This window comes from Lycorma delicatula, chromosome 4 (genome assembly GCF_047948215.1).
Source record: "Lycorma delicatula isolate Av1 chromosome 4, ASM4794821v1, whole genome shotgun sequence".
NCBI lineage: Eukaryota > Metazoa > Arthropoda > Insecta > Hemiptera > Fulgoridae > Lycorma > Lycorma delicatula.
This window is the reverse complement of record NC_134458.1, coordinates 70,943,966-70,967,777: the sequence shown is the minus strand read 5'-3', so window position 1 is coordinate 70,967,777 and position 23,812 is coordinate 70,943,966. Positions and strand designations below refer to the sequence as shown.

Below are 23,812 nucleotides of genomic sequence, written 5' to 3'. Positions count from 1 at the left end.
TTGATGGAAATGAAACTTGTTTAGTTTAATATGAACCATGTAGCACCGGCGCTTGACTTGCTGACAAGGTATGTCTCAGAGATGAGTGTTGATGTAGCGCTCATTTCTGAGCCCTACTTTCCTCACTTGCTGGAGTGGATTATCTCTGAGGATCAGGGTCAGTCATCTGGCCTATTGCACACCTACCTGTGTGGGATGTTCTGAGACCTGTGTGGTTTCATCAGGGCGAGGACTTTTTTTTTTCTTTTTTCTGTTTAGCCTCCGGTAACTACCGTTTAGATAATACTTCAGAGGATGATATGTATTAGTGTGAATGAAGTGTAGTCTTGTACATTCTCAGTTTGACCATACCTGAGATGTGTGGTTAATTGAAACCCAACCACCAAAGAACACCGGTATCCACGATCTAGTATTCAAGTCCATGTAAAAATAGCTGGCTTTACTAGGACTTGAACGCTGGAACTCTCGACTTCCAAATCAGCTGATTTGGGAAGACGCGTTCACCACTAGACCAACCCGGTGGGTCAACAGGGCAAGGACTGGAAGCATCTATTATTACAGCTGTTATCTTTCGCCTGACATGTCTGCAGAACGATACAGGGAAGTCTTTGTCTTGCTTATTAGAAACCTCAAAGCTCACTGGCTGGCATTATTGGCTGCGGTTTTTAATGCCTGTTCGGTTACCTGGGGCTCACCCAGGACCGATGTGAGGGGCAGATTACTGAATGAGGCTGTGGCATTACTGGATCTAGAATGCCCCAGCTTTGGGATCACTGGGTTTATTATTGGTCTTACTTTGCTATGCCGCTTTGGCGGCACGGATTCGGGGATTGGTGGATGAGTGAAGACTACCTAGTGAGTGATCACCAGACCATCCTCATGAGTGTTACAGATGGAGGTTCTCCAGGGGCTGGGAGGCCAGTTCCCCATTGCTGGAGTACTAGGGGTATGGACCCAAAAGAATTGGAAGAGGCACTGGATCTCAGTGCGGTACGCAAGGTTACTGCGGCAAAGGACAGGGCTGCATATTTGGTTGACTGCTTGGAAACAGCATGTGCTGCTCTTCTCCCTCTCAGGTATTGTTGGAAGAATCACTCCACAGTATATTGGTGGACAGTAGACATCGCTCGGAAATGCAGGTAGTGCCTTGGGGCTAGGAGGCTCACGCAGCGTATGCATCTCTACTTGCTAGGACAGTTATAGATGGCCCGATATAGGAGGTGCAGAAGTGAGCTGAATAAGCTTATTAGAGACTCTAAAAGGGCATCTTGGAAGCAGTTCATCTCAGAAATTGTTACAGACCCAAGGGGGAATCCATTTAAAATTGTCATTTAAAAGAGCACTAAGAGCTAGAGTTCTTTTATCATTGGACACTGGAGAGGTTCAGAACATAATTGAGGACTGTTCCTTCATGGGGATGGGTCGTTGTGGAAGTTAAGGATGATGCGAACTCCCCTCCACTTTTCACCAGAGAGGAGATTACAGCAGCAGTGAAACGGATGCCGCTGGATAAGGCGCTGGGACCAGACCTTATGCCAAATTTGACAGTTAAGGTGGCTGTTGGAGCAAACCCTGATGCCTTTTTTGAAGGTATACAATAGTTATTTAGATGAGTGGGTGTTCCCTCAGAGGTGGAGACAGCAGTGCCCCTGGTCTTTGTTTTCAAACCGGGGAGGGACCTGGTGCTGCTGTCCTCTTATAGACCACTGGCGATGACCAAAATCATGCCAAAGATACTTGAGCACATGCTGCTGCAGAGTTATTGAGGATGTAGGTGGACTTCTGGATAAATAATTTGGTTTTTGCTGAGGGAGATCTGCTTTGGACACAGTGTCGATACTTGTTGGTATGGCAAGAAGAATCATTGGATGGAGGAAGATCTGTATACTCGTGGCACTTGATGTTTGTAATACTTTTAACTGTGTGATCCATGATGCCATTAAAACTGCGCTGGAGAGCATGAAAGTTCCCTCCCAAATCTGAGTAGGATAATTCTCTCCTATCTCAGCGAGTGCAAATTGATCTGCCAAGTGAAGGATGGAGCAGTTGAACGGTCCATAGATAGAGGAGTTCCACAAGAGTCGATCCTTGTGCCGACCCTTTGGAAAATAGTCTATGATGGCATATTTCGCACTCCTGTAGCGCCGGGCGTCACTCGTAGTTTACGCAGATGACTTGGCCCTCGTGGTGGAATCGAGTACCCTGAGAGAGTCCATCATCCAGATACAAGGCTCATACACAATAATCAAAACCTGGATGGCTGGAGTCAGATTAACTATGGCTCCAGAAAAGATTGATTGTTGTGATAACAACAACCAAGTGAAGGACAGCATTAAAGATGGTGCTTGAGAGCTAACAGATAGTTTCAAGGACTATGATAAAATATCATAGTATAATAAGATAGATAGAATAATTTTAGATTATTTTTAATATAACAAAATCTAACTTAATGTCAAAATGTTGTATCTAAGTGTTAGGTGTATAACACAAAAAATAAAAAAAAAATTGTTTTGCTTTCCTTCTGTTGTGCATCAAAATGATGCACACTAGGCAAAACATAAACATATCTATCATATTGATTCACATGGGGTGGTGTGAAAAAAGAAATAAACAAAAAACATACTCACGGACCATGTGTATCTTATTGACTCACACTTAAAAAAAATAGAATATATATGTTACTTGTATTTAAACACTTGCAAGGCTACCAGATTAAGGGACTTGGAGTTCTTGCAAGAGGAACCCTTGGGCTGGGGGCAAATTTACCAACATTTTAACCGGATTTTACAGTGTGTCAGCCAATGCACATGGGGTTTAGCTCATAATTCGGTGTATCTAATTGTTAGATTTGGGCTGAAAGTGTTAATTAAAGGTTTTGTTATCTCCATTTTATATTATCTGTTCATGAAATACCACATTTTTGAAAGGTAAAAAAATGACAAAGGACCATAAGTTGATATGACATCCCTGTTTTTGTTGATGAAATCTGACGTAATATTAAAAGGTTTATTTTCAATAACTTGACCAATTAACAGATTTTCTTGGACCAGTTATATAATTATGATATCCAGTAAATTCAATATTCATGCTTTCCAAATTGTTTTTATTTTTAAAAACAAAGCTCCAGAGAGATGGAGCTTTTTTTATGTAAATCCAAAAACTTTTTTAATTTCCGTTTACGTTTCTAAGGCAATCTTTTTAATAAATCTTAAAAATTATAATTTGATAAATTTGTTGAGCTGAAACCATACTGGAAAATATTAAATCAATTATTATTATTTATAGATAGAATTAAATTGTGTACCCTGAGTTACATTCAGGCTGTGGTCACATTTGCCAATTCTATTTACTATTTATGCCTAATTATACCTTGGCCAATGTTTCAGTGTTAATACTACTAAAAAATAGTGTATTTATGTAATTTTCTTTTTTAATGTTATTTCTTTACTGTACTAAAAATGTTCGTATACTTAATTCTTTTTTAATGGTGTACTATAAAGTTCAGTTCTAGGTAATTTCATGAGAAAGCTACCTATTGTAATGGATACCATGATTCGACTTGCGGAAAATTTTGACATATCTTCATGTTTCGTATCCCCCAGAACCCGAAACCACCGTCAGTTCAAAAGCTGATATATACATTTATGTATACCATTACAGATGCAATAGAGAACATATGCCATAATATTGAAAATTTTTTGCGATGTAATATACTTTTTTTTTGTCAAACTTTACAAATTATGGTTCTTTTCTGTATTTTTCTTTGCTTGTGTTTCTCCAGTCAGGGTTTTGGTTGGTGTGGTGGATGATAAATGTGAATCCACATAGTCTATCATTTGGTTCAGTTCATGTTCCTTCATTGTCATCATTTATTCCAGTGCTTCGTTCTTGTCATCGTTCAATATTATGTTCTGGGTTTCCATCTGTTGTTTTGGTTAGTTTATGTTTAGTTTTAGTTTCTTCCCTATTATTATTTTTTCTCTTTCGCGTAGTTTTCGCTTCAGTGGTGTTATGTTTCTGGTCGGTGTAGCAGCTGGGTTGTCCTTGCCTGTCATCAGATCTGTTATTAATGGTTTGTATATGAACCTCCACGGTGGAGGTGCATTGTCCCTCTGTAATTGATGTATCGGTTCCATTCTTGCTTTTGTTATTGCTGATATTGCTTCCTTCTCTGCTTTGGTCTGGTAGCATCCTATCTCTGTGTTTTTGTGTCCTAATTACATCCATGTCATTTTAGGTTTGTAGTTTTGTTCCAATGTTGTTAATGTGTTTGACCATATTGTCTTGCAAATAATCTGAGTCGATGTATTCACAAGTACTAAGAAGATAACTAGCCCATTCCGATTCTCCAACAGTTGAAAAATTGAATCCAATTCCCGTAGCAGATACAGTGCAAATTGGTGCGAGACTGTTATTATTTCTTTTGTCTTGTATTTCTTGTTCTGTTATTTTGGTATTTTGTTCTTCTTTAAATTCAGTCGAGTTACATATCGTCTCAGGGCAGTATAGATCATTGTCCTGTGTTTGTTCATTATTGTCGGATAGTTTTTTCTCTTTCTTTTCGTTGGTCTGGCCATGCCCATGGTTTCTTCAGTAGGTTATTTTGTATGTTTGTTGAATTATTAGTTGGAACAGATGATTTATATTCGTTGATTTATCTTACTTGTTCGTTTAGTTCTTGTTGGTATGAGTTGACTATGTCTTGTACTTTGTCGTATGATGTGTTGGCTAGTTCAGTATAACTTATTTGTACTGCTTCTTCTTTATATTGTTTTAATGGGGTTAAACCACCCAATACACTATTGGTCTTTGTTACCGCAATATATACAATTACTTATATGTTCGTCATATTCACATTTGTTGTGTACTGTGCTGTATAAGACTTCCTCGTTAATCATACTTGAGTCGACTGGTGGATTCTTTTGTTGTGTCTCGCTATTTATATGTTCTGGGATGACTAGAATCTGAGATTTCGGAAATAACTTGTATGGGATCTCACTTCTGTGTGTTCTGTTGTGTCCTATCCGGGTTAGTTTCTTAATTTCCTATTCCATTAATCTGATATATATTTGTTTATTGTCAGTAATCCGGTATATATGTATATATTTTCATAATATTCCTATTTGTTCCCATATATCCACTTCTTTTTTTTGGAAGTGTTGTAATTGTATTTCAGTTGTGTCTAATAGACACATAACACTTCCAAAAATATATATATATATTTCACTTTCTTGTGGACACAATAACTACCGTAATTTTGTGCCAGTCACTTTCAAATTGATACATAGAATATAACGACCCAAAATCTCGGTCAAGTTCATTAATGGGCAAAATCAGACCATAGGGGCTTTTTTAAAAAAAAAAAAATATCGTTATAACTTTCTTATTAAGTAAAATATCAGATTTGTTTAAAGTTCCTACTATTCTTTGGATAAGGGCCTAAAATTTAAATCATACCTCCCTTAATAGGCACAGTATCAAATCGGTTTTAAGTTGTCGTTAGTCCTCTAAACATTACCCAAAACGTTTGTCTGAAACAATTTTTGATATGACCAATTCTTATAGGATTGACCAAAATGTTGCTGGAATTGTAAGAAGATGCGGCTTGTCATTTGCTAAACATGTGAAACATTTTTTCACATGCACCCATTGTTGTATTGAGTAAATTTGAAGTTTTTCTTAACATTAAGGTGGAAATCTTTTTTATCCCCTATTTAGCATCGGTGAAACTACCTCCACCTTCCGGTGTGTCGAAAGGGATTTTTTAAACAAAAGTTTACATGGATAATTTTACAGTGATCACTGATTCTCAGAAGCTGGATTTCTTAATTCTAGACATTGTTATATTTTTAGTTGTAAATCAGATTCAATGTTTGCTGCCTTTTATTCATAATCATTCACTAAAGGCTACGCCTTGTCGATTTAGCCATGTCACTCATCTCTGCTTCTCTCTTAAAGTCATTATATCAACCAAGGCCCATCCTTCTTTAACATTATTGATAATGGTTGCTCTCGGTCTACCTCTTAGGATTTTTACCCAAAACCTTGCCCTCATATATTCGTCAGGAACTGGTCATATCGTATTACATGTCCTATCAATTTCGCTCCTCTTCTTCATATAACATTTAGCAAGAACTTCCTTCACTCACTTCTGCTAACACTTAATCATTTCTTTTCCTATCCACCAAGCTTGTTCTTGTTATTCTCCTCCAAATCCACATTTCCATTGCTTCCAGTCTTCTTTCTGTTTTACCAAGTGTCCATGTTTCACTCCCATAAGTTTTAGTGAACTGTTTCCTTATTTGCATATTCATATGATTATCAGTTTGTATATTCTTTTTATTCTGGATAGCTCATTTTGCTAGCACTATTCTTCCTTTCACTTCTGTGGCACATTTATTATCACTAGTGATGGTGCTTCCCAAATAACAAAAACTGTCATCCTTCTCTACAACAGTACCGTCTAATTTAATATCAACCTTTGTACCTTCCTTTGTTTTTCCTACAATCATAATCTTTGTCTTCTCCTTATTCATTTTCAGTTAAAGTTTTGTTAGTACTTTAGATAGTGTTTCTAACATAATCTCCATTCCTCTTGTTGATTATGCCAGTAACACAATATCATCTGCAAAGCGGATACAGTGTATGAATTTTCCATTAATTCCGATTCCTTTTGTTTTTTCTTTCATTTCTACAATAGCTTTTTCAATAAACAAATTAAACAGAAACAGTAACCTTGCCTGAGTCCCCTTCTTATTTTGGCCTCTTTCTTTATACCATTGATTTCAGTCTCCGTTTTCTGAATTTTATACAGATTCAGAATTAATCTTTTATCCCTCCAGTCAAGCTTTATTTTCCTCATTGTTTGAAATAGCAAGTCCCAATCCATCTTCTCAAAGGCTTTTTCTAAGTCTGCAGAAGTTAAAAAGGTCTTCCCATTAACCCCAATTTTTCTCTCCAATTACTCTCAGCACAAGTATCGTCTCTCTAGTTCCTTTCCCAGATCTGAAACCGAACTGGTCTTCTCCCAAATTTGCCTCAGTTTTCCCTTTTATTCGGCTTTTAACAATGTTTAGCATTATATTTGAAAGGTGGTGGGATAACAAAGAGATTGTTCTGTAATTGGTGCACTCCATTGCATTTCTCTTCTTAGGAATTATTACAGTTTTGCTATTTATAAAATCTAGCAGCGGTATCATTCCCTCTTCATAGCAACGTTTGATAAGCCTGTACAAACAATCCTTTGTTAACTCTCCTAATTCTTTTAATATTTCTGCCAGGATGTTATCTGTGCCTGTTGGAAGTCTTGTCTTTTATTAGATAATTTTTTATTCTGAAGACCTTATCTTAGCCTTATAGTTTTATGGTATACACCATTGTAAATTTATTTTAAATATAATTTGAGTAATTGTATTGATAAAGTTTATTTTTCCTGTTGAATATGTACTTAATTTTGCTATTTTAAATTGTTAAAACTAAGTTTTGTTATTTTATTTTTATAATTAACAGGTTCCTTTTTATAATTATTGTAGTTTTTGCTGTTAAATGAATGTCTTTAGAGCTCCAAAGAATTACTTAACCTGTAAATAATTATGATAAATAAATAATATTCTTTATAGTACACAAATGATCATAACAGAATCTTTGGATTTGCATTTGTAATATATCATTTAAATAGTTCAATTTTTCTTCAGAAGATATGTCAGTACCAGTTAACAGAATGTATGAAATTAATTGTTGACTTTACTAAATATTTTAAACAGATTCCTTACAGAGATATCTGACATTAATTCTTTATTTCAGTGTAATAAAACCAGTCAAAAAACCAGAAGAAACTGCTGAAGAGAGACCAAAGCGGACTGAAGAACCGAGTCGTGAAGTATCACAACCAGGACGAGAACCGTCACCAGAATTGGCTCGCATTTGTGCTCTTGTTACTAGGCCTCCTAAACAAAAATCGACAAGTAAGACCCAGTTTCCTGTTGAACCGAACTTGGCCTCTCCAGTTCCTTCAAAACCTAAAAAGCCTATTTTATCCCAACCTATTACTACCGCTACAAATGCTACCACCACTACCACTACTACAGCATCTACTCCCAAAGTAAAATCTAAAGATATTAGCAAGAAGCCTTTGAAAGAAACAGAACCTGTAAAGGAACCTGTGGCTGTACCATATTATTATGTAAGTAGATTGATCACATTTTATTAATTGTCAGTGAAATGTTTTGCTGATATTTCAAATAACATTATTTATGTTACTTGTATAAATACATAATTTGTAAGAAATCATTGATTTCAGGTTTTCTAAATTGCTATAAGTCTTAGCATACACAAGCAGACCCCAATTTATGATTACTATTCCTTATTGTTAGACAGTTTATCAGTATACTTAATATTTATTTAAAATGCTGCTATGGTCATATTGTCATACTTGATGCAACAGTTTCTAAATCAGCACAAATTGTTAAGACTACTGGTAGTAAACTAATGAAAATGTTTCCCTTTTTCATAAATTGTACTTTTTTTTACCTTTGTCTTTCTTTTAATTGTTATTTGTTATAAAAAATACATCTGAATAATATCCAGTTTCCCTTAAAACTATTACTGGTTGTTCTTTTACAGCATGGTATATCATTTTAGATAGCCGTATCTTTTATGTTGATATAATGGAATTGAAAAAATCAGTATATTTCCATGAAAAAAGTAATCATGTTAAAAGTTATCTAATGAGTTTCTAAATTAACAGAATGACAGTTTACTGGTATTATTTACTAATTCATACACATTTTGTGTTTGTTACATCATATGTAAATTGTACTAAATATGCTTAAACCGTACTTGGTTGTTTCTCTGTGGAGTTTCTGTAAATTAATACAGTGAAGAATTCTCTACTGAGTAGCAGCAATGTACATAATGTATTGTTTCATGATAGAAGAGTTAGCTTACCTTCTGTATTAGTCTTCCATATAGCTGTGATTTATTTAAAACATCCTAGGTATAAGAGGCACTAATTAAGAATAAAATTCTCTGAGAGTATGATGTATACAGTACAGCCAGTTACAGCCCTTAGTGAACAAAGTGAAATTTTCACTTTGTTGCTGACATCTACATCCTGGTGGTTTTAGTATACCAATGTACAAAATTATGAAACCAGTTGGTTCCTAGTTTTTTCTTAGTGCCAACATGGTTTGATGTAGAAGATGAAACCTGACATTGGATGTAAATGGCTTCTACAGTTTCATGAGTGACATGTGTTCATGTTATATCATGTAATTGCAGTCTGTTTGGTTATGATGTATAGGTATCTCATAACATAAAGAAAATATGGGATCTTCCAATTGTTGTTTGTAGACTCCAGAACAAGTTGAATCATTACTGTGAGCATCCCAAGACTGGGTTTATCTCAGCTTTAATAAAATGTTTTTGTCCAAATTTTTAAAATATCATTTTCTTTTTAAAACTATATGTTTAAAGAATCACTAAAATTAATAAATAATCTTAAATTAACTGAAGATTAAAAGTTTAAAATAAACTAATGGTTTAAACTTGATGTAAATTATCTTACCCGTCAGTTGAACCATTAAATTCTGCCAATCAGTTACTATACTGTTAATAGCAGTGTACAGTTAAGCACCTCGGTCAATATTGAGAAAAGACTAACACTAGGATGAAGAATTTAATAATATGATGCAATAAAATATGAACAATTCAAGTATCTCATCTGTTATAGCTCAAAGATGGCTCTCACACCACAGCAATAGTTAACACTCAACAAGCAGTAGCAACATGTATTATTGTTTCTGGTCCTTTCTCATACTAAATCGATGAACAACATTGTTTGAATTTTATTTTATAATCAAGATTGACTTTACACATTTCTTATAAAATGAAGAAATATACTGAACAATTGTATGTTATGTAATACACAATATGCAATATATACATGTATCATAAAATAATCTAAGAACATCACATAATAACAAAAACTTCCGTTTATCATTTGCTTCAAACATTAACATTGAACCCTGGGCTTCTTGATACATGGTGGTCAATGGTAACTGGGCAATTTAGACCGGTTTAAAAAAATTCCTACTTATCACAATTCTAAAATTTCCTTACAAGAGTTTTGTCACCTGAAAAAAAAGACATGCAGATTTTTTTCTATTTAAAAAAAAGATAAATGTGACTTCCCAGACTTTGTGTGTGTCATGTTGAAAATTCCCTTTCAAACACAAAAAAAAAACTACTGCGATGCAAGCACTACTATTTTTGTAATTATTCTATGTATTTATATTGCATATAACATATTTTTTTAGAAACACAGAAACATACTCTTTCAATGTAATATAAATTCATTTAGATGTCATTTTGGAGTAAAACGTTATCTCGCTTGCAAGAAAAACTTTTTTTTAGTAAAATACAGTACAAAACCTGAGTCTGTCTGATGTTTTACATCTAGTGAATTCTACTGTTTCACACATTTCTGATTATTTACACTTATTATTTACACTTGAGAACTAGGTGTAGATAGGAACATTATTATTCTTAGAAACTATTTTATAATAAAAAAATAATAATTATGAGAGTTATTACAATGTTATGAGTATATAACAGGAGCTGATGAAGTTGAAGGTAGGCCCTAAATCTAATTTGATACAAATAGAATTGTCAGCAGAAGTTTTAGGAATTTCAGAAGAAAAACTAAGAGCAGTAATAATAACACTAGTAGGCCTAGAAGTAGAATCATTAGAAATATCACTTACGGAAGGTTTAGTTACAGAACCTTTTGTATTTTTGAATGCTGTTGGGTCATAGTAATCGTCTTTGATGAATACAAATCACGAACACAAATAACCGGATCTTCATACATCGGATCCCTATCCTCATTTACTAGTTCCCCCTCAGAACCACTAAAAACAGAATTCACTAATTTGTTCATGTTCAATAGACACAAACTCAATTTCTTTGTCAGAATCATAATTTTCTCCATCGCTAACATCCAAGATATGATTCACCAATTTGACTAATTTAGGGTCATAAATATCACTCCTTCTTTCTAATTTTTAAACAGTACTACTAAAAATAATCGTGTGGAATACGATAAATGTGGAAGAATAATAATGATAATGTCTAATATGAATAATAATATGAATAATAATATGATAATAATATGAATAATAATGTCTAAGAATAAATGTGGAAAATAAATCAACAACACACGTAAACAAACTTGCCTCACGAACATCAACACACCTAAACTAACACGAAAATTATGAAATAGATAGAAAAAACTTTATATATGAATTCAGTATAATATACTGAACATCTGGGATCAACAAAAGACGACCTGGAGTCATACTAACAAAAGATATAAAATTTTAAACACAAGTACAAGCTATACTTGTCCATTGTACACAATGTGTTAAAAATCACTTTCATTCTGTTGGTTGTAACAGAAAACTCATGTTGCTAAATATTAGCGGCCTTTTAGTACATGACTATAAGGGTCACAACTTACACTAATATAATTGTACAAAGAGTAGTGGCAATATTACATGTTGCTAGTTGCTAATCATGTGTTGCTTATTGCTTTGATGTTAAGAGACACTTTAAATGTTTAAAATGATAAAAACTGCTAGATTAATGTGCGATAAGTAAAGTTTACAACAAATTATAAGGATAAAACAATTATTTATTAATAAATTCATGTAACATAACCGTGTTGTAACCAGTACAGCTGATTTTATACTCAAAACACATAATACTATGAATACATAATAATACAGAGAGATCATAAATTATTCAGAGCATTTTTGGTATTAATAAAAAAATGACAAAGCTATGTACTTGCATGCATGTTTTATTGTTGAAGAGGGCATTTCAAACAGTTTGTTTAACAACACATTAAGTTAATTTTCTACACTTATTAACTTAAGTGCTCAAGTGAACTTGAGCACCTTTTGTGGCACGTAAAATGGTTAGACGATATTCAATTTTACACCACTCATTACGAAAAATATCCGGAGTTATTTCATTAAATACACCTTTGATTCTTTTTAGTTCATTGATGTTAACAACCTTTGTTATGAATACAATATTCCTTACTCTCTTAATGCCCTGTCTTTGACAAACTTCCAAAGAAAGAAATCTAGTGGGGATCGAGATGGCCAGAGAATTGGTCCGTCACGGCCAATCCAACGTTGAGGAAATTGTTGATGTTGGTAGTCAGTGACATGTAAACCCCAGTGTGGTTGTGCACCATCTTGTTGGAAATAAACTTTGGGTTGCCAATGTTCAATTTGTGATAGTATATACCTACAACATGTCTGGATAAATAACCCTAGTAACTATTGGCTCAGTGAAGAAGAATAAACTGATCACTTCATAAGCAGTCGATGTACACCAATTATTAATTTTTGGCCTATCACGTTGTGCTTGTCAAACAACATGAGGGTTGTTGCTACCTGAAACCTTTCTTTATACTCTACATTTCCTGTATCCTTTATACTGTTGATATCGACATTTAAAATAGAGTATTAGGAGGTTCGTGGTTGTAATTTTAATGAAAACATCTACAAACAGTAATAACAGATCCACTTTCATGAAACCATAGTAGAACATTACTTTTTCGTGTATGGTAGCCATTGCTCAACTGATGATATCTATCTCCTGTCATTACATCGTGCTGGCATGTTCATTTACGGTCGTCAGTTACTCTACTATGTACACTAATGTTTACAAAAATCAATCCACTTTACATTGTTTTATTCATTTTTTATTAACCCCCTGAAGTGCACTGAATAATTTATGTTCACCTGTACATTAACTGATAAAAAAAATACAACAAAAGTCTACTTTTTTTATTAACCTTTTAATTATTATCCTGAAATTAGACCTTTTTTCCATTGGTAATATACTAAATAGAGAAGACTAAAAATTATTAGAGTAAATTTTAAAAAAAATTATCATGAATGTTGCTTATTACATTCTGTAGTAAAGTAATGCTTGTAAAATTAAAATGTTGTTTTACTTGTTATTTTTATTGTGATTTATATATATATATATATATATTTTTTTTTAATGTTTAAAAATTATCTGAACTTAAATAGACCTATATATAAAACCCAATGAAACTAATTATCTAGATTAATTGAGACCAGCAAATGTCTGGATATACAGAAATCAGGATAATTGGATTGCCTTTTAGAATAGGCTTAAAATAACACATGACATCAAAACAAGTTAGGTTAATAAAATGTGTATTATGAAATGCAGTAAAACACAATTTAAACTTAATCATTAAAAATAAGAATTTGTTTATTTTATCATTGTCATTATAATGCATTATTGATAAATTAAAAATTAAAAAAAAATTAAACCAATATTTTAGATTAAAGATTTCTATACTTTATTTAGCCAAAATTTGCTGTAACACTTTACTACTAGCACTTTCTTAATTTTTAAATATTTTAAAAATGTTTTTGTGGTTTATGACAAGCTTAATAAGTGTTTCTCTTTTTATTTATTGTTAAATGTATATGTGCTTGATGAAAATATTTAAAGCACATCATTCTAATAATTCATAACAATTTAAAAATTACACTGCTATTATCAGTTAACTTTTTGACTGATAGAATATCTACTACCAGTGGTAATCATATACAATGATTTCTTCAAATTAATTTTGTTTATTTTAAAAATACAATTACATTATTTTATAGTGACATTTATAACATAAAATAAAACATGTTGCTAATGTGTTTGAAAACAGAAATCATGCATTTTGTATTCAGTTTTTTAAATGAAATATTTTTCTAAAATATTAATATTTATTTTTAGAAAGTAATATTTTAGGTCTATCTATGATGCTGCCATATTAAATTAAAACCAAATTACAGTCAATTTTTATCAGATTTTTTTTAATGTATAGTTTTATGTATCACAAATTTATTGATAAATCATTATTAAAACATGATTCCAACATATTTTATTAAATTACTCTTATCAAATATACAGTTGTACCTTTCAGTTTTTTTTAGAAATATATCTTAAACTATTTAGAAAATTTTAATTTTCTTATCCTTTTTTTCTCAAAATATTTTATGAAAATTGTAAAAATGTTCATGCCTTCTTTAAACCAGAAAGGTCTAAGTATTAACCCTCAACCAAGTAGGTTAAATGTTTTACAGTTATTTACGAGGAGGTCCGGTCTGTCATACCGCAATTTTCAACCCCCCCCCCCCTTGTTAGAACAATATGTATATACATATACGTTTATTTTGATTTATTAGTATTTCTTTGTCTTAAAAAAACATTATATATATATATGTGTGTGTATGTTTTATCTCCTTTTTCCAAAGGAAGTAACTAAAAATTCAGATTGGACATTTTTTTTAAAATTACAGGTTATGTAACTTAATCATCATTACTTATAAAATCTTTTATTAAAGGTATTTTTTTAATGAATATTGTTAGCTTACAATCTTTATTATTATTAGGAAAATAACAATTTTTCAAAGATTAAAGTTCATTATAACAATAGCAAAATTTAAAGGCTTTTAATGTTTGAAAAATATTAATGGTTTCACAAGTTTATGTTATTCTTAAATGAAATTGTCTTTATACACTATCGAAAAACATAACAAAATAAAAATAATTCTTTAATCAAGAACTAAAAAAAAAAAATACTGAGGCCTATATAGATTGTAAAATTAGTCATTTTTCTCCTGAATACATTTATTGCTTACCTTTTTTGTGTACTTCAGACATACGGGCTTCCTACACTCATAGCCACACATAAAATTATTTTCTTTTCTTCTTCAGATCACGTAAGTGACATGTCTTTTTTTTGAGTCTATCACCTTCATCATTTTTAGTTATTGCCAGTGGTTTGATGTATAGAAGTCCCATACAAGCTCGAAGTTTATTAGAAATACGGAAGTCTTGAATTCTTCGCTCTACATGAGGTTGTACAAGGGCCTTCACCAGTTTCTTCATAAAAATTAACCTTGTAATTTTTCATTATCACAATAATTACAGTATAGTACAATATGTAAGCATTTGCAGCACTGATGATTAAAATTCTGAAGAAAATGGCCATTAGCCATCTACGAGTTCTTCACCTGGAACAGTAGATGGCACATTTCTCGTCTAAACTGTCTACACCACCTTTAGTGTGATTATAGAAAGTATTTACTTCAGGTTTTCCTGTCATTTGCAGCTTTCTAGTGTATTGTGCATTGTAGAAAGAAAAATTACACTTTACTTTTTTTTTGAACTTACTTTTGGAAGATACTATTGTCTTAGCTGTGATCCATATATTGAATTTCCTACAGGATGACGTCTTTGAGGATGGAATTTCCTGCTTGTTTTGCAGCATTGTCCCAACAAATGTTAGTCTGTTTGTTATCTTACAGTACATTAGCGATTTCTATTGATGAATACCAGTTGTTAGTCCTGACGTTCCTGTTGCTGTACATTATATTCTTTGCTAGACAGGATGTCTGACTGGTCAGTTCAGAATACTGTCTGTCAGCTTCATCAAGTATATCACTGTCACTGTCTTTACCAACATAGATGTAACTATTGCTAAAGTAATGGGTCTGGGAATCGACTAGAGCTTGAATTTTTATTCCATATTTGCATGGCTTTTTTGGTATATAAACTGTAAAACCACATCGATCTATAAAGCCCGCAAGCATTTCATCTACTATAGCATAAGCACTAATAGACTATCTCGACAATTGTTCAAAAATCGTTCAAATATTTCAGAAATTGCGACCGCTGGATTTTCTTGGATGCATTGAGAATGGTTAGTTTGATCATCAAAGTGAAGATGTGATAATAAATTTTCAAATCTGTTTCTACTCACAACGCAACAAAAAAATTTCATCCTGTTTCATCAGTAGCCCACATTGCTTGTGTGCCTTCATGAATAGATTAAAAAATTGTCAAGTAAGAAAGCAAACCAACTATGGCCTTCATTTATAAGGTCTACATTGCGCATATCTGTAGCGTTTGGTATTTTTTTTGCAAATTTTGAGCAATTTGAAGTTTTATTTTAGTAAAGTGTATGATTCTGCATAATAGATAATTGCCAATAATTAGACCCCAAGTTTCAGTTGGTTTTGGTTTCAAATTTAAGGTATGCACATATTGTTTTAGTGTTGGAAGCTGGACCATGATATGTGCATGTGGAAATGTTCAGCTGACCATTTAAGCCCATTTTTGCCGTAATAAAAACAGCAATCGGTATATTGTCCCGTGGATCAGAATTTATTTCACCATCCGAACTGTCTTCATTTTGTTCACATGAAGTGTTGTCATCACTTTCAATAATATTAGTGTCTTTATCAATGTTTGTATTGTCTACATTACTAAGGTCTTCATAAAACAAATCATCAGTCAAACTATTTATGACTTAAAGATCATCAGTTGAAGCATTACTAACACAGGATCACTATTCATCATATACAATTAAAATAGTTTTAAACTACACAATGAAAAATGTAATTACCTTTTACGAAATAATAAAGTTTTTTACCACTAAAAACATACAACTTATTATGAAAAAAACAACTCATAACTTAAAAATAACAAAAAAAGAATGAAGTAATTAAAAAATTGTCTGTAGAAAAAGAGGTTCATTCACTATGAGGTGCAGTACACAAAACCGACAAACATTAGAATATAGAAGCATACAACATGACAGCCGGCACAAGAGATGCAGGACAACACTACACTAACAAGAACTGAAGGTCACAACTCCTGGGTGAAAGTTACTCAGGTGGTGGGGATATTGAAACAGTTTATGCGTGAGGGACAGCATTTCAAAATATTCGAGCAGTATGACATACCTCACCTCGTCAGTTAAGGGTTAATATATTGTCATACCAAACATTTGCATGTGTAAACAGTACCTTGGTTTCATGCTATTTTTGTAATCAGAAATTTTTTAATCAAATGACCCAAAAGCCAGTTGCTCAGCTGTGGTGATGGCTCAAATGAGATTAGGTATGGCTATTTTTTAAAATATTCTACCCATTTATAAGCGTTTCTTAGGTTCATAAAAAGTTTTCCACATTGTGGTATAATATATTTGTATTCATTACAAGTTGTATAATTACTTAACTGTTAAAACTGTTGTTCAGATTTAAAGTACATCTCTAAATGTGCAGACAAAAAAAAACTCCTGTTAAGTGACATGAAAATACATACATTAATTTAACATTTTGTTATCAGCCTGTTAATTATTTTAATTATTAGCTTTCATGTCAACTTTTCCAAGCGATTGAAACTTAATGGTTGTGAGATCATAAATGTTTGATCAGACTATACCTTGGCTAAAAAAATATTTTATTTTTAATAAGCTAAAATCTACTTGTATGGATATCTTGTCATTTTTTTTTTCTAAAATATTTTATCTTTTGATGTGCAGAATGTTGAATTTTTTTTAATGGTTCAGTTACTAAATATAAAATAAAAATGTTCTGCATTTAAGGAAAATCATTTTAAGTTTTTATATTAGCCAATAGCCAAGTATGTTTATTCTGCTACTGAACTGTGCATTTGAGTAGTGATGTTTAATGATTTTCTCAAATTATTCATAATTTGATTGGTTATTATTCATAATAATATGATCTGTTAAATAAGAAAAACTGTAATTTATAGGTATTGTTTTTCTGAAAAAAAATGAAAAAATGGATGTGAAAGAAGATGAATTTCCATTATAACAATTAGTAATCTCTGGCTTCTACTAAAGAAGAATATTCTAATTCACAGCAAAACAGGCTGCGCAGACAAGCTCTGTATTTCTTGCCTAAATGACATGATTGTACACTTTCCTCAAATTGTCAGTTTTCGGCCTCTTTTAATTTAATAGGAATTTTTCTTTCCTTGTTGATCTTTTTCTATTCCTGTAATTTAAATTATGAGTGTATTTACTGTAATAGTGTTGTTAAAACACAAATTTCAATGAAAAAAAATCTTCTCTTTATTGAGAACTGAGAGCAAATTTTTTTAAGTAGCCACCAACCATATTGAAACCAACCATCATACACAGTATGTCTGAAATGTTCCCGAACTAAATCAAATAAAAATTCAGATTTAAAGATAAACAAATTTACTCGCATTAGCCCTCTACATAGAACCCTTCTCTAGTTATACACTCCTTGCAGCGCTGGTAGAGCCCGTCAAAAGCGCCGGAGAAGTCACTTCGTGGGATCGCCTTCAACTACTCGGTGCAAGCCCTTAGGAAGGCCAGATATCGTTGAAAAAGCGGCCTTTCATCTTCAACTTGAGTTTCAAGAACAGAAAATAGTCTGCTGGAGCCAATTCAGGTGAATAGGGCAAGTGGGATAAGACTGATTTGATTTGCGGTGTGATAACGTGTTGAAACTGTTTCCAAGTGTGCCAGGGCATTGTCTTGCAAGAGTCCAACTGCCTATCCCGGTACTCAGGTTGGATTGATGAATGTGACACATCAGGCATTTCATTACTTCCAAATAGAATTTAGAATTCACAGTTTAACCAGTTGGGACCAATTCATGATGATTTAGGCCCTTTCAGTTGAAGATACAATCAACATCGTTTTCACTGGACTTTCGCTGGTCTTTGTGGTCAGGACACAACCAGCAGCAGATTGACGCTTTGTTTGTGGATCACACATGAATCACTAGCTTTCATCCCCAGTTACAATTGTTGGCAAAAAATTCGGGTCGCTATCAGAAGTGTCAACAAAATCTTGAGCGCAAGAAAGATGCACCTGTTTTTGTTCTTCAATCAAGAAGTGTGGAATGAAACAAGAGCACACCTTTTGGCGGTTTATTTTTTCTGGTAGAATTGTATGTACCATGTCTTTACCGATGTTTAGCTCTTCTGCTACGGCCTGAAGGTAAGATGAGTTTGTTCGAGCAGGAGCATGTGCACTTTCACAATGTTTTCATTGTGAACAGCTGTTGATGGCCTCCCGCTTCATTCATCATCATCCAACAACTCTCTCCCATTTTTAAACTGCTTCCACCCACCACATGTATGTTGTAGTATGAAATGCGGCTTCATCATTGAATGTCTGTATCATAGAATAAGTTTCAATGAAAGATTTTTAAAGTCGAACACAGAATTTTATTGCGCTTCTCTGTTCCATGCCGCAAGCTCGAACAAGATCATATGAATTCAATGTACGCAGTCATATATAGTTCCTTGGTTGTCTGAGAGATGGCGCTATTTGTATTGACTACAGAAATTTAGTTCAGGAACTTTTCAGACCTACTGTGTAAACATTTCAAAAAACTCTTAAAAGACAAATAAAAATATTCTAAGATTTACTTTTTTAAATTTTTTATTCATCTGTTAATAAAAATACAGAACATTGTAATTGTATTACCACAAAAATTGGTGAAAATTCTCAAAATTAGCACAGAACAAACAGCGTTGTTTATTTTGGTATAAAACTACTTTTTTTTTCATCAGTTAATTCAATTTTAAAAAAAAACATTGATTTAACAGTGTTACAATTCAGCCAAAAATATAAACACATTTATTTATGGAAATTTGTTATCTATTTCGCAGACCAGACTAAGAACTTAAATTAAGAACACCTGTTCTTAATTTATGTTCTTCAATAGAATTTCACATGCCCAAGGTAGATATTTATTTTCCCCATACTTAATTAACATAAGTATAGATAGATTTGTTGGAATCACTGTATTATTTGACTCTACTTATAATTTTTTAATACTAAGGAGTTAATTATTCATTTTTATTTTTTTATATAGTCCTTAAATAGTTTTTTGATACAAATTTGGCTTATTTGAACTGACCCTTTGTGACCACCATGATGAGCTATTAATGGATTTTTTAAAGCACTATACTGTAAAGTAATATATTAATTTCACTGCATTTTCTTAGTAAAAGCATTATTTCTTGACAGAAAGGGATATATCGATCGATTGATTTATACAATCTTTCATTCTAATAAACAAGATACATATAAAGGAACTGAACTACCAGAAATGGCAGTTAGTGTTGCTTTGCCAAATAAATTTGCTATTATAGCTGGTCTCTGTGTTCAACAGAGTAAAAGTGTCTCATGTGTCACTTTCATTTTGATGGGCTTTCTATGCTGAAGGCTATCGGTACATTTAACTTAGTAGAGAAAACTACATGATCAAATTAGGAGAATTAAATACTTTAAAAAAAATTGTGATATAATGAAATGGTAGCATCAAAATAATGTGAAGAGGTTTTTCCTCTGAGAATGCATATATTTTAAAATAACATTAAGATTTCAGGAATTATCTCTTTTAATTTGATTAATTTACTTTAATTTATTAAATTTTTAATTGTGTAATTATTGTTGTTTTAATGATGTACTTTACAGGTTTACAGAATTTTTATTACATTTGACCTGATATAACATCTGAATTCATATCATCATTTTCGAAATAAGACTCTCAACCTCCTAATTCCTTCCTTTAATGAGGCCATTAAATCATTAAGTCTGATCTTTGTTTTTATTTTGTCATGTTGTAGTTGGGAATAATCATATTTTTCTTATAGTTTTAAATCAGGATATGGTTTTCTTATTCTTCTGTGTACTTTGTATAAATTTCTGTTCTTACTTTGTGCTCTTACTGTTAGGTAGTGTTTTGTCTTAAAATGATGTAATCTGATATCTTGCTTGGTATTTTACAAAACAATATTGCTATAATGATGTTACATTTTTTATTTTTTTATTCAAAATATGTAAGATATTTCCAGTAATCTTTTTTTTTTTTTTTGTGAAACTATATTCATTTAAAGACTTGGGTTTGGGCCTGCAGGTTTTAATAAGTAGAATGGTATACTGGGGTATTTTAGGGTTTATTTTTTTTAGTAAACTGTATTTGATATAGTTTGGTTGTCTGCATATTAAATATTTTCTTTCTCTTTAATTTATCAATTACAGTATTAAACCTTTCTATAAACTTAATAAGATGTATAAATTTTTTTAGGATAAAAATTATTTACTATGTTTGGTTTTTAAGATATTAGCTTTTATACATCTTGTATCATTAACTAATGTTAAAAAAGTTAATAAGTTAAAAATGTCTAATTTGATCAGATTCTTCACCCTGTGTGTATAAACAGACAACTAACCAGGCGACTTGAAAAGGAAATAATTTTTTTAAATATTGTGATAAATTTTAATGATCGTATGCTTTTGCCTTCTGTTGTAATATAAAAATCTGGAAAACCATGTTTTAGCCATCATCCAGTCGGAATGTAATCTCAGAATATTTCTAGACCATTTATCGGCTCACATAATGCCTAATAGTAACTTGTTCTTAGTCCAGACTGAGTTTCCATTTTGTCTTATATTACATTAATATACTATATACACTATCCTCCCCAGCCTATGAATGATTATACTCAAGTAGCCCTGATAAAAAATCTCTTTCATCACTATTTTCACCTCTTCCTGTTCATTCAGAGGAATTATATTTGTCTATTTATGGTGGGTCACTCAACTTAACTAAGTCTAGCAGTGGGTAGGAAAGATTAATTGAGCTGGACGGCTAAGAGTCCGTTCATCAGAGCTTTCTGATGAAGAATTCATCCAGCTCCTTAGATATTTGTTTTTTTTTAATATCAACAAAATGTAGTAATTGTGGGATAAGAAGTAGTTATTGATGTGCATTCCTTGGATCATTAACAATTCCAGAATCCAAGTCTGTCTGAAGTTTTAAATTTTTTAACAGTCCTATCTTAGTGATTTGGGCCAAAATGAAATAAAAAAGTGCACAACTGTTACGATTTTTTTTCTGTACTTTACTGCTGTTATTCAGGGTTTTTTTCTAAATAAGTTTGTGACAAACTGTGGTACTGATTATAAAGGGTGTATGTTGCTTAAATCATTAATTTTCTTGTGTATTCTGACTTTTATGTATATATATTATTTAGTATTTATTGATTTTTATTTAACAATTGAATGTTTTTAGAATTAGATTTCAGTATTTTACAATCGCCAAATATTTTATAACTACTCAAAACTATGACTGATTGCAACATCAAATAGTTGTTTCTACTTGATAAAAGTATATATTGATCATAGGTTTAGTGTTGATTTACTTGTAAGTTTATTTTGCTCATTAGCTGGGACATTATGAAAATTTAAGGTTAGGCTGTAACTCTTTTTGTTATAACATTTATTAACACTTTCAGCACTGCCTGTAACATATATGGGCACTTACCAAGCTGTTCCAAATTGTGTTTGTGTGCTGCATGAGCTTGCACTTTAAATTTGTATCTTTTCTCTTGTAACCGGTAGCATCAACATTAATTCAAAAAGTTAATTGAATCTTTCATACTTAATTTTTCACATATCAGATACAAATTTTAGTAATATCTACATGTTCTATGATCTTTAATCACGTGCATGTTTTTGTTTGTACCTGTTCATGAAAATGAGGCTTCATGTAATAATAAGCTTTCAAAACAAGAAATATTATTTAGCAGTAAAATTCTTATATTTTTTACAAACATGTTTCATCTGTTTCAATGTATTAATATAAGTTTATTGTAGTCATTCATATACTAAAATAATGCTAAAAGTTATTTAATATTCAATTTAAGTAAACAGTGTTAAAAATAAATAAATTTCAACATGATATAAATTGTTTTTTGTTAGAATTTTTTTTTAGCCAAACAAGAATCCCAGTTCCCTGTGAACAAACATGTAAGAATTTTCTGTCTAGTGTTGAAAGTGTTAATGTAAATGCTGAATGGAAAAATTGCTATTAAATGATTTTTTTATTTCATCTCAGTAGATGTAAGATAGAAAACATGTTAGCATATTTAAATCTCACACATATTTTTCAGATAATGGGAGGAAAAAATTACTTTTTTTCAACTGCCTTTATATATTTATTGTTTCGATTTTTCAGTCTTATAGATACAGTTTGTAAATGAAATAAACTGTGTAGCTTATGAATCTATGATATTAATGATTTCTTTTTTAAGAATGAAATCGTGGTGCAGTGAATGCATTCTGTTCTACTATTATTTGAATCTACTTAGAGTAATTGGAAGAATAGTTGAATTATAACTTGATTTTTTCCTTTTCCAACATCCAGCTCTGCCTTAACTAGAAAGTTGGCATCACAATTTTAAACTTGTACATATAGTTCAAAGAGATCTGCACTGAATGAGAATGTTTTATAAATGTTCAATTCGGATTAAGAGTATAAGAATTGTTTTAGTGCTGTGCATTGGGTGCACACATAGTTCTAAAATTGTGGAATTTCAAACTTTTCAGTTCAACACATACACCCTGAAATTTTAATCTTGATTGAAAGGAAACAACTATTTATCATCTAAATAAAATCTTAATTAACTTTCCATTAAAAAAAAATGATTATGTTCTGTGCTTCACATTCTGATTTGGTTATGTATCATTTTTTTAGAAGTTTTTGCTTGATATGCTGTATGACCATATCAGACTTTTTTTTTTTTTGGTTACACAGATGTACTCTTAGATGTTTTTGTAGTTTTAGGAATTCACTTTAATTTTAAAAAGTTGGCACCTGTGTATATTATAAACTTAACTGGCATTTATCGCTAATAAACCCATTAATATTTGTTAAATTTATACATCATGCAGTGAACAGCAATCAACATTATTTAATTTTAGTAATCTGTTAGAACTGATTTATTAAACATGTTATCAACTGTTCGGAGTTTATCTTTACATCACACCCTTCAATTTCTGGGGTGCCACTCCCTAATGTACCAAGTGTTGAAGAACTATGAGGTTTTAACGGATGCAGTTTGC

At 31.8% G+C, this 23,812-nt stretch overlaps 1 protein-coding gene across 3 annotated transcripts in view; it reads left to right on the top strand.

Moving 5' to 3' along the window:
* Window positions 1-23,812, top strand: part of Taf3 (TBP-associated factor 3) — a 109,942-nt gene that overhangs the window by 35,566 nt on the left and 50,564 nt on the right. For all 3 annotated transcript variants that reach the window (XM_075363313.1, XM_075363312.1, XM_075363311.1), the window contains exon 7: window positions 7,804-8,182. In XM_075363313.1, the coding sequence (XP_075219428.1) occupies window positions 7,804-8,182 (379 nt within the window). The remainder of the gene's footprint in view (window positions 1-7,803; window positions 8,183-23,812) is intronic.